Source organism: Sarcophilus harrisii, chromosome 6 (assembly GCF_902635505.1).
Source record: "Sarcophilus harrisii chromosome 6, mSarHar1.11, whole genome shotgun sequence".
Classification (NCBI taxonomy): domain Eukaryota; kingdom Metazoa; phylum Chordata; class Mammalia; order Dasyuromorphia; family Dasyuridae; genus Sarcophilus; species Sarcophilus harrisii.
In genome coordinates, this window is record NC_045431.1 from 81,902,693 (window position 1) to 81,915,611 (window position 12,919).

General features: G+C 36.9%; 1 protein-coding gene across 1 annotated transcript in view; it reads right to left on the minus strand.

Moving 5' to 3' along the window:
- CTSO (cathepsin O) overlaps positions 1-12,919 on the minus strand; it is a 57,552-nt gene that overhangs the window by 23,667 nt on the left and 20,966 nt on the right. The window contains exons 2-3 of the mRNA XM_003773114.4: positions 11,010-11,118; positions 6,496-6,635 (exon numbers count right to left, since the gene is read on the minus strand). Of these exons, the coding sequence (XP_003773162.4) occupies positions 6,496-6,635; positions 11,010-11,118 (249 nt within the window). The remainder of the gene's footprint in view (positions 1-6,495; positions 6,636-11,009; positions 11,119-12,919) is intronic.

Genomic DNA, 12,919 nt, shown 5'->3' on the forward strand with positions numbered 1-12,919 from the left:
TGAAACAACAAGGTGGCTCAATGGATAGAGAGCTGGGCCTGGAACTGGGAAGACCTAAGTTTAAATTAAGTCTCAGATAGATACTCACTCTGTCTTAATCCACTGGAGAAGGAAATTGTGACTCAATCCAGTAACATTGTCGAGAAAGCCTTGTGAACAGCACTGGTGTGTTATGGCTTATGGGGTCATGAAAGTTTGGATGCAATTGAATAATAATTAATAATAATTAACTATAGAGAAGCTCATCACCAAAAGATCAGTCCCTCAGTCCTAAACCATTAAATCCATAGCAATCTAGGAAACAAAGAAAAATATAAAATGGTCCCTAATGCTAGGTGGTTCTCTTCTGTTTCTGCAATGACAATGGCAGTTTGGTAGAAAAGGCTGCTAAGCTGCTAGTGTTGAGGTGTAGACCAAATGTTGAGGTCTAGATTTGGGGTACCTAAATGAAATTAGGGTTTAGTTAAGGTCTAGTGGCAGGTTTGGGGTACAGAGAGTCAAACAGAATTCCCCTGCAACCCCCTTGAATTCGGCGCAAGGATAAGGCGGTATACAGGTCTAGTAGCAGCACGGAATTCCCAATAAAAGCATTTATTGGCCCGGAGAGTTAGATTGATAAAAGAGGTTTATTATTGAGTTTAGAAGTAGGAGATAGGTGAAGGTAGAGATAAGGAGGGCACTGGACAGAGGGTCCAGTGGACAGAGGGTCCTCACATGGCGACCATGTTTGGAATCTCTGCAAAGAGGGGTTCCCAGTGTGGCCCTTTTAAGTTGAAGACTTAGCTCGAGGGGCTTTGGGGTGTAGCCCCAAAGTTGGCTCAGATCTGGATGGGGCTGGGACAGGTCCGGATCTTCTATTGGAATTCAAAGGGACCAGGATTTGTGAGTCAAAGGGTAATTTACATTAACTGGGGGGGGTTGGGAATCAAAGATTGGAATCTTTCCCCCATCACTAGGAATGATAGCCTTCAGGCTTCAGCCTATATAGAAGGCTTTTTAGGAGGCTTAGATCCTCAGAAAATGTAGATAAGACTATATCATTACCTCTCTACTCCCCCATCCCCACATAAACTCAATCAATTCCAATGATTACCCCTTACTTCCACTATCTAAAACAAAACACTGTTTGACAATCAAAGTCAGTTGGCAATCAGTAAGAATTTAAGTGCTTACAGGCACTATGATAAACTCTGAGGACATAAAAAAGATAAAAAACAACCTCTACTTCTCCCTATGGGAGAGGTAGCATGCAAACAAATGGGTACAAAAAAGCTATATATAGGATTTACAGAAATAAATCCATAGAGGGAGTTACTCTAGAATTAAGGGGTTGGGAAAGGCTTTCTGGGGGATTTTCGTTAGGACTTGAAAGAAGTCAGGGAACGTATGGATGAAGAGGAGAAAGCACATTCTAGATATGGGAAATAACTACAGTATATTGTCCAGGTAAAAACAATGTGAAATGGTGGAGAGAAAAGTGAATTTACAGAAAGTTTGACTTGATTGAGCCAAATCATCCCACAATAATAATGGAGGAGAATTATGTAACATGACATTTATTGGGGCATTTTATATACATTATCTCATTTGAATCTCATAGCAACCTTTTGCTATGTTAATATATTATCACAAGAACATTGAGTTATTTAAGGGTCCCGAGAGGAAACTCACACGGCAGAATCAGGAAGTAGAGACCTTAATGGCTGAGATATCCAGATGTGGTTTCTGTGAACAGTGTGGACCGCCTCATGAGCAGAAACTCTGGTCCCACCAAGATTGCATCATCAACGGGAAATGTCTCCTCTTATAGGCTGTGTGTGTGACCTCACAGACCCGATATAAGGAGTGGGGACCAGGAAGTAAGGGAGGGGCAGGATGTGAATACGTGGAATAAAGATCTTGAGCTTGTGAGCTGCTGTCTTTGGGTGTTCTGTTGGACGTGAGAATCACCGCTCAGAGAGGCCGTTTCCAGAGATCTCTGAAGACCTCTGATTGGGTAAGAGAATTAGTCATGACTAATAACCAGTAATCTCTGGGTGGGAGTGCTGGCTCAATGTGGGCAGCCCTCTAAGGATATTAGACCCCATAATTGGGAAGGTCCAACAGCCTCGCCTAGATGGGAAGGTGGGAAGCGTGATGGCTCTGAGTCTAAGTCTACCCATGACCAAGCCTGAGAGTACAGTTGTGTCCGCACCTCAAGCACACAAGTTAGAAAATCTTTAACAAAAAACATGCCCAATGAGGAGCGGGATTGCTCCCCAATGCTGAGGCATTTATACCCTTCATTATGCCCTCAGGTGACCAAGATAGCAAAGATGAAAAGAATACATTAAGAATTTAACAACAGGAAATTTGCTTCCCACAGCCATTAGGTACAGCTCAGCAAGAAGAGATGCACAAGGAGATTAAACAGATAGAACAAATGATGCAGGAACTCCCCCTGAAGGTAGAGCTGGAGGACAAACCAAACACTACCTTATGACAGAACAGGAAGTGCAATAGCTCTACCTAAAGATTGAGGAAGAAAACAGACAAAAGATTATTTCACAGCAGAGAGAACAAGAAATGCAAGAGCTCGGCCTACAGGCTGAGTCGGAGAACAGACAAAAGACCTGTTGTTTTTATAATAGAGCACAGAAAGAACCACTCCCACATGGCTTTATAAGAAGCTTTGATAAGGGCAGATGCTGAGGGGGAGGATGTAACTCCATGGGATTCCTATTGGGGCCTCCAAGCCTGCCCAATGGAGGATGACTTCTGGAGGTCGGACACATGTCCCAATCCCATTGAAAATATTGAAGGAAGTGAAACAAGCTTGTGTTAATTATGGCCCGAATGCTCCCTATACCATACAAATGTTACAGCTGTTATCAAGTAGGTATGCCCTCACCCTGAATGACTGGAAATCCACGGCATCTGCCTGTTTTACTCCTGGCCAATCAGTTACATGATTATCAAAAGTTGCTAAAACGGCTTGGAAGTCTGCTGTGGCCAGTGATCATCAGGACCCAGAAGAGTCTGTGCTTCTAATTGTAAGCACTGGCCGCGGTTCCACAACTCAGGCTCAGACATTATACAATGTGACTGTATTTCCACCTATTGCACAGTGTGCTATCCACAGAATGGATAAGGAGGGGCTGGTACAGCAACATCTTACTTAATAAAACAGGGCCCTGAGGACCTATTCAAGATTATGTGTCCTGATTAAGAACAGCAGTTGACAGTTATGGGGAAAGGTGGCACTTCTGACCTTCTTTTCAGGTAACTGTTAAAAGAGAGAATGAATAAAGTGTGCAGCCATATAATGGCTGGACTTTCTAAAGAAACTCCTATCTCCGAGATTATACCAGGGGTCCTCAAATCAGATCAGCAGCTCAGGACGATTATCCCCCTCACCCAGGGCTGTGAAGTTTCTTTATTTAAAGGTCCACAAAGTTTTTGTTTTTACTACAGTCAGGTCCTCCAACAGTCTGAGGGACAGTGAACTGGTCCCCGATTTAAAAAGTTTGAGGACCCCTGTAAATATAGACAAATGTTATGAAGCAGATTATGAGGCTGTTAATTCAGATGCTATGACCTCAGCTATAGCCCGGGGAATCACACAGGGGATGAACAGGAAGAATGATGGAAAGAAATGTTACACCTGTAGCAAAAAAGGACATTTCCAAGCTCCATGCCATAAACAGCCATTAGGGAGTGGAAAATCCCTTTGCTTTGTTTGTGGCAAGATAGGCCATGTTGCAAAATTTTGTAGAACCAAGATGTGAAATAATTCTGCAGTCCAGGAAAACGGGTGCAGGGGCCCCAAAGACATACCTGATAGATCAGGAACCTACCCAGAGAGGAGATACAGGGTTCTAAGAGACTTACTTATCAAGCCCTGATGAGGAACATGGACAGCACTTGGTGAATGTAGTTGAGGGTTTTGATATTGACCCATGGACCAATGCATATGTTGAGATACAACCCAAGGCTATGTGCCTGTGATTGTACATACTGTGATATTAAAACATATGGAACCATTTATCTTGGTCACCCATTCTCACCCATATCCTGTGAACTTAAAGGGAAATCATCCAATTGCCAAAGCACTTCCATTATGCCCCTTTGGAGAGGTGAATTTTACTCCGATGATTGGGCGAGGAAAATCCATGTGTACTATTTATATAGAAAATAGGTCATTTCAAGGAATGATTGATACAGGGGCTGATATATCCATTATAACAAAACTTGATTGGCCTCCTGAATGACTGCTACAAACCCAAACAGTAACAGTTAATGGGGTAGGCAGCACGCTTCCCAGTCTAGTAAGAAACTTCACTGGGAATTTGAGAATCAGAAAGGCGTCTTTAGACCTCTTGTCATCACTGGGCTCAGAATCTCCTTGTGGGGAAGAGACTTACTGAAAGTCCTTTGGACAACATTACACATTGAGGAAAACTAACGGGGGCCACTGAGAAGACCCTGGCAGTGCTACCCTTAAGATGGAAACATGATATCATAATGTGGTCATCATTAAACTGTGCAGTAGGTAGAATGCTGGATTTGGAGAAAGGAAGATCTCAAAATCCTGCTTTAAACGTTAACTGCATGATAATAGACATGATACCTGCCTCACTTTCTTGATCTGCAAAATGGGGTTAATAAACTGTATCTATTTCATGTGGGTGTTGTAAAGATTAAATGAGATAATATATGTAAAAGTGCTTTGCAAAGTTTAAAGCTTAAGAAAATACAAGTTGTTATTATTATCACAACTAACATTTATATATCACCTTAAGATTTGCCCAGCATTTTTGTAATTTGGTATTATGACACTTGGTACAAGAATTATTTTTCCATTTTTTACAATTGAGAAAATTGAGACTGAGAGATTAAGTGATTTACTTGATGTGTCACACAGTTAACAGAGGCTGGATTTAAACTCAATTCTCCACCTCAAAATCGTTGTACTAGACAATACGGGCTCCTTCTATGAGACTAAAGTCCTAATTCTACTGTGACTAGCTGTGAGACCTAAGGCAAGCCACTTTACCCCTCTGAGTGCTACTTCTCTCATCTATAGAAAAGAAATAACATATTTGCAGTAATTCATAGTCTTGTGGTGAGGAAAATATCTTTTAAATTTAAGCTCAAAAAATTAATTCCTTTTTTCGGAGAAAAAACTATATTATTAGTTCTAAATAAATAGCTTGGTGAAAAGAGCACTTCATTTGGTCTTAGAAGTCCTGGAACCATATCTTAGTTCTTCAAATCAATGTTAGCATGAGCTTAGGTAATTAATTCATTTTATCTTAGTTTTCTCACTTATTAAATTTATTGTTGTTTTCCATGATTAACTCTCTATGATCCTACTTGGCATTTTATTGGCAAAGATACAAAAGTAGTTTTGTCATTTCCCTCTTCAGCATATTTTACAGATGAGGAAACCAGGGCAAAGTGCATTAAGTGATTGCCCAAGTCATACAGCTAGTATAAGGTCATATTTGAACTCAGGTCTTTTTTATTTCATCCCTGGTACTCTATCCACTGGATCATGTTGCTGCTTTTGTAGAATGAAGTTATCCTGAATGACTTCTAAGAATCCCTTCTAACTAGATTTAATAAGCATCAATGTATTAGGCATTAGGAAGATATAGACAGAAAATGTAATCCTTGCCTCAAAGGTATTTAACCATTTTTAATGGGGCTCTGAATCTGAAATAATCCACAAAGGAAAGTATTAGCATTAAAGAAACCTGGGAAAGACTGCTTGCAGAAGATAGAATTTTAGCAGAAATCTGAAGGAAGTCATAAAGCTAGGAGGAGGAGATATGGAGGAAGATTATTTGCTCTAGGTATGAGGGACAGCTCCTAAAAATGTTCTGAGTTGGAACACAGAGTGTTTAGTTAGATGAACAAGGAGATCAAGCCTCAATGGAGTGCTGACTCTGTGGAGGAGAATAAGGAAGATGTAAGAAGACTGGGAATCTAGGAAGAAGTTAAGTTACCTTGAAGGCAAACAGGATTTTATACTTGAACCTGGAGGGAAAAGGGAATGAGGATCATTAGGAACTCTCTGCTAAACTATGTTATAGAACAATAGATACAATACCCATGTGTTGAGACCAAAATTAAGAATACCAAAACCTGCCAGTTGGCAGAAGTGAGAGGTAGGAAAGAAGAGAGAGCAATTCATGAAGAAGGATAGAATAGAAAGAGCAGAATTTGGAGTCTGAAGGCGTGAGTTCAAATCTTGCTTTTGTCACTTATGATCTGTGTAGCTGTAGGCAAGTTATCAAACTTTGTGAGCTTCAGTTTCCTCACTTATAAAATGAAAGGACTGTATTAGATAGCACGGAAGGTGCCTTCCAGCCCTAAATGTACGATCTAATGATGATCTTATATACCCAATCAGAATGACCACATTAAATAAAATCTAAAAATCATAACATTTATTAACAATATTTAATTTTTATAATAAATATACCAAGGGAAGAAGAAACTAGTACTCACCATCTGTTGATTTCTTACTTTTGTTACAACATTTTTATCTCTCCAGTCGAATCTTATTGGCAGAGGCATATGTGTGGCTGGCATCTTTAGTTCTTTATGATATAATGGAAGTTGGGAGGGTTTGCTTCTCAAATAGATAGCTGTAAAAGAAAAGCAGGAATTGGGAATGGGAATCTTGTAAATTTCTCTGATAAAAGTCTTGTTTCCAATAAGAAATGGAGTCAAATTTACAAGAAAAAAAGCCATTTCCCAATTGGTAACTGGTCAAAGGATAAGAATAGGCAGTTTTCAAAAAAAGAAATTCAAGTTAATAGGAAAAAACCAAATCTCATAAATAATTCTATAACTACAAATAAAACAACTCTGAAATACTATTTTACAATCAACAGATTGGCTAACTTGGCAAACAAAGAATATGACAAATGGTGGAGGAGCTATAGGGAAAACATGTACACTAATTCAATGCTGGTGAAAGTGTGAACTAATCCAGTCAGTTTGGAGAATAATTTGGATCTGTTTCTTTTGGCCCAGAAATAGCACTACTAGGTCTACTGTGAGAACTACAAACTTTATATTGATTGATGTTATATGTACATAATAGAATTCCAATTTGGCAACTCTTAGGCTAAGGAGTTCTAATGTGTCAGAAGCACATACAGTTTGCACCTTTCCACTGTTAACTCTGTGTCAGATAAGGTTTGCAGCTTTTTAATTAGATGAATTCTTGGCTCGTTCTAAGAAGCTTGAGTCATTGTTTTTTGCTGCTTTTGAAAATAAACATAAAAAAAGAAACTCCTCTATTTGAACTTCACTAAAAATTGGTATTGATATGACTTGGATAACTTTTCCATCACATCAGGCACTAAGAAATGCCTCCTCCAACATCTGGCATTGATTATCCCTTCTCAACTGCACCCATTCTCATGGAATATAATCTTACTATCTGAAGCCTAAGTTTGATTATGTTCTGCCTCAAGGCACATCTTCTTTATTCTGAGGCTGAGTTCTTTCCATGGGAAAGAAACTTCTGTCTTTTATATTTTCATATTCTGTTGTTCTTGAGTCATTTCAGTCACGTCTACTTTTCATGATTCCATTAAGGGTTTCTTGACAAAGATACTTCAGAGATTTGCTGTTTCCTTCTCTAGCTCATTTTATAGATTTGGAAACTGAAAGGGTTAATTAAGCTATTGGTCCAGATGACAGTTAGTACGTATCTGAGGCTGAATTTGTTCCCATGTTTTCCAGAGTCCAGGGGCAGCACTCTACCCATTGTATCAGTTAGCTATTCCTGTTTCTGGATAGTATATGTGTATAAATAAGTTTTGTTTGCTTGCATGCTATGCTACATAACAAAAAAAAAAAGCTCACGACTGAATCACTTTCCTGAGTACCAATTTTCTAGAAATTCTCAAACTCAGGCATTTGCTTTAAGCAGAACAGTGAGACACCAAAAAAGTACATGTACCCCAAAGAGATCAAAGAAAGAGGGAAAGGACTTACATGAATTAAAATATTCATAGAAGATTTTTGGTTTTGGAAATCCAAAAATTGGAAACTGAGAGTATACCCATCAACTGGGAAATGATTGAACAAGTCATGGTGTATGATTGTGATGCAATACTATTATGCTAAAAAAAAAAATGAAGGGGATAGTTTTTTGGGGAAAAAAACAAACTAGAAAGACCTTTATGAATTGATGCAAAGTGAAGTGAGTAAAACAGGAGAATAACTTATACAGAAACAGCAATATTATAATCAACTTTAAAAGACTTAGTAACTCTGATCAACACAATGAGCAACCATGATTCCAAAGGCACATGATGAAACATACTATCCACAAACTGAGGTTTTATAGATCGATCTTCTGTTTCTTTTCCCTTCTTGATTTTGGACACAGCTAATGCAATAATTTGTTTTGTATGACTATGAAAAATATATTTGTGAAGGTTTCATTTTCCTTGCCTTCTCAATAAGTGGAGGATAAGAAAAAAGGAGGGAAGATAGTTCAGAACTGAAAATTGAATTTTAAAAATCAAATAGTTAGTTGAATGCCCAAAATCAAATGGAGTTAATATAAATATTACTTTTCCTGTTCGATTTACTTGGGATTTCTCCACCTACTGAGACATTAGCTTTCTCATTAATTGTTCTAAAACTCTTCTTTATTAAATTCTATAAAAGATGGTTTGAGCACAGCAAAAGATACACAAACACATGATATTCATGGATATGCTTGTGTGTGTATTTCTCTGTTTCTCTGTATGTACACACATCAGTAGCACTACTTGTGATAAAAAAGCTGGAAATAAAACATACAAACTAGCTATGAACAAAATATGGTGGACAAATGTAATGGAATATTCTTTCACTGTAAGGAATAATGCATCCGAAGAATTCTGAGAAAGTAATACTATTATCTATGAAGTAACACATTAGGAAAACAGTACTAACAGAATGTTTATTGCAGAATGTAAAGCTTCTCAATTTTGAAAAGCTACAGCATCCCAATCATATATAATGATCAATGTTATGCTTTTAAAAATCAAAGGCTGTATTCTTTTATGAATCAATTAACTAAAATTTTGGGGAAGGGGGAATGTGCTTTGTTAGAGACCCTCATTGGCTGTTTGTTGGAAAATGTTGTGTCAAAACAAATATATCTGGCAACTTTAAAAGTAAAAATGTAACATTACAAATACTTCCTGGGTGACTTAAAGATAAAATGGTTATTTAATTATATAAAATTCTTTACTAAATATAGCTTGATACCAAATTATGTGAAAAAGCTGGATAATTTTATTGGACTTCAAACTCATCATGAACCAACAAGGACTCTTGAGGCCCTAGCACTTTTTTAAAAACACATCCAAGGCTTTGTTATACTTATCATTAGTAAGAAAGTAAAAAATTCACACATACAGCTATGTATAAGTACTATAAGCTTGCTTTCATAGAGATAATCTAATCAAACTCTCTTATTTTATAGATAAGGACCTGAGGCTCAGTGAAATAAAAGTGTCACATAGACAAAGAGAATAATAATAATAAGATAAAGGTGAAAAGGAATGTAAGCCATAAAACCAGCTAGTGGCAGTGTCAGAATGAGAACATGGGTTGCCTCACTTGCTACCCAATATTCTTTCTACCATGATACTCAAACTTTCAAGTTCTTTTTAAAAAAATATTTTTTAGTATTTTATTTTTCTCCATTTACTTGTAAAAACAATTTTCAACATTTGCTTTTTTAAAATTTTGAGTTGCAAAGTCTCTTCCCCCCTCTACTCTCCTTACTGAGAGGGCAAGCAATTTGGTATAGCTCATGTATGTTGTAAAAGAAAACATAGACCAAATTTAAAAACTCAAGAAAAATAAAATAAAATAAAGGAAATTTAGAGCAGGGGTACTGGATTTCAAAGAGTCTATGAACTTGAATAGAAAAAACTTGAATATGTTAAACATGTGCAATTCTTCTATACATAGTTCCACAATCATCATGCTGCACAAGAAAAATCAGATCAAAAAGAAAAAAAAACAAGAGAAAACAAAATGCAAAATGCAGTACTTTGATTTCAGTAATCTCGACCGAAATCTAGAATTTTATTTAATTATGAATTTAGGTAACATATTATTTTGAAAATGTGTTGACAGACTTCTCCAGACTGCCAAAAGAATTTCTGACACACATATAAAAATTAAGCACCTCTGATCTAGAAGTTAGAACTATACTTATCCAAGATAGTAATGTAAAAATGACAATGATAATTCTACCACTCTCCTTCCTGGTAGAATATAAACTCCTTGAGGTCAGGTATTATTTATTTTTTGTTTTGTTTTATCCCCAAAGCTTAGCATAGTGTCTAGCACATAAAAGGTCCTTATGAAAAGCTTTTTGAATTGAACAAAAAGATAATAGAAATCTTCCACCTAATTTCACTTTATAAACCTGAGACTGAAATAATTCAAAGACATAAAAATTCATCATAATTAAGTGTTAAGGGCCACAGACAGTAGAGGGATTCCTGGCAAGGTTTAAAATCCTTTTGTCCTTGGAGAATTCTGCTTACACGCTGGCTCAGCTTCTCCATCCTCTGCCCCTCTCCCCCCCGCAGGTGGAATGTCTCCTGAGAAGTCAGGGATGTGTCTGACCTTGGTGATTCTTGGTATCAGGGCCTTGGAGGAGGATATGATTACTGACTTCTAAGAAATGTGTCTGGAAGATATCTGCCAGACATCCTTATCTGTTATCTAAATACCTTTATGTATGATGTATTAACTACTGTTAGAATACAGATGTAGTGATCTAACTGAACACTTGGCATTTGTAACTGATCACATAAACCTTAGGTATAGAAGCACTGATATAATGTTGAATAAATGGACTCCTGTTTGACGACCCTCCTGAGTCCCCCTTCTTTATCCTTGTCCAAGAATCAGGACATGAGGCTGGCCCCATAGCTTTCCCATGAGAGGATCCGGACAATTAAGAAGTAAATAATACTATTAGACAATACCTCTAAATTCTTCAGGAAACAAATGAGAAAACTGATTTATTCCATAGATGGCAGAAGTATTGGCCCTGGATGAAAATGAATTCAAGTAGCGATGTCTTTTAAGACTTTCCTAGATGTCAGAGATGAGAAAAAAAAAGGAATTAACAAAAACCAAAGATTAAAATAGAATTTTAAAAATAAATTCAGCCCTTCCTTTTCTGATTGTATCTTCAAACAACTCAGTTTGCCTACTAAAATCCTTTAATTTGTGCCTTATAGAACTTTCAAAGGCTTTTCATAACTTTCTTTAGCTCATTTTTGTACATAAAATCTTCTTGTGAGTTCAGACATAAATTATCACTTTGATCATAGAGGAAATACTAAGACTTTACAAATAATTAGGAAAATATTCTGGGGTAACAAGTATAGTTATATACATTAATTAGTGTCAATTGACCTTCATTGGTAAACCTGAGACTTTTTTATTATTTATTATTTTAATAGCCTTTTATTTACAAGTTATATGTATGGGTAATTTTACAGCATTGGCAATTGCCAAACCTTTTGTTCCAATTTTTCCCCTCTTTCCCCCCATCCCTCTCCCAGATGGCAGGATGACCAGTAAATGTTAAATATAAATTTGAGACTTTTAACCTGAAAAACCATGAAAAATTTATACCAAGAGAACCAAGAAAAACAAGGAGGGAAAGTGTATTGGGATATCTCTCTCTGGAAAAGAAAAATATCATTAAGTATAGACTCTGTTAATTTAATTCAAAATAATCCCATTTGAGCTGAGCAGAAGCTTTAAGATCAGATTTAGAATTGGGAGGGACTTTGGAAATCATTGAGTCCATTGCTGCATTTTACAGATGAAGAAACTGAGACCCACATGAATTCAGTGATATGTCCCAAGTGAATAGAAGTAGTAAGTGATAGAGATAAGATTTGAAACCAGGTCCTCTGGCTCTAAATCCTGGGTTCTTGCAATGGATCATCCTACCACGTGTTCATAAAAAAGCATTCACTAGAGAAGCTAAACTTTTTCTTTTCAACATGCATTTAAAAAAAAAAAATGAGTTCCAAAATCCATTCCTCCTCTGAACTTCTCCCACAGCTAAAGAGTAGCAACAAGTTAAAAATATCAATGTGATTTTAAACTACTTTAATAAGACTTGTTTAAACTATTTTATAACACAAGCTAGACTGGACCCTAGCCAGATTACCCATTTGCATACACTGATGTTCAGTCTTTTCAGTCTGTACAAATTGTTGTGACCACTTTGGGGTTTTCTTGGCAGAGATACTGGAATAATTTGTCATTTTCTTCTCTAGCTCATTTTATTGATGAGGAAAGTGAGGCAAACAGCATTCAGTGACTTGCCCAGAGTCCCACAACTACTAAGTGTCTGTGACCAGTTCTGAACTCAGGTCTTTCTTGTTGCAGTCTGGTGTTCTTTCCATTGCACAACTTAGCCACTGCATACACTGGGTTTCTACTAATTTAAGTGAAGATTATTTGATTAAGCTCTGAAGTCTTGTACAGAATTCTAACTAAGCAGCTAAAAAGTTATTGAGATCCATGTGTAATCTAAGCAGATAAAACAGTCATGTCCTTTAGGAGCTTGACATCCTTTTAGGTAGATGACAAAGACATATAAATATGCAACTCACCTTGCAATTTAGGAGAGCTAGCCAAGGGGACAGGAATGAAGAATGGTTAGATTTTGAAATACTAAACGCTGGAACAATAGCTTTTTTTAAAAAGGTAATTCCTGTGATATTTCATATTACTTTTTTGGATTTTATTTTTTATTAAAGCATTTTTTTTCAAAATATATGCATAGATAATTTTCAACATTCACCTTTGCAAAACCTTGTGTTCCAATTTTTTTTTTCCTTCCCTTTCCTCTACCCCCTCCCTCCCTTAG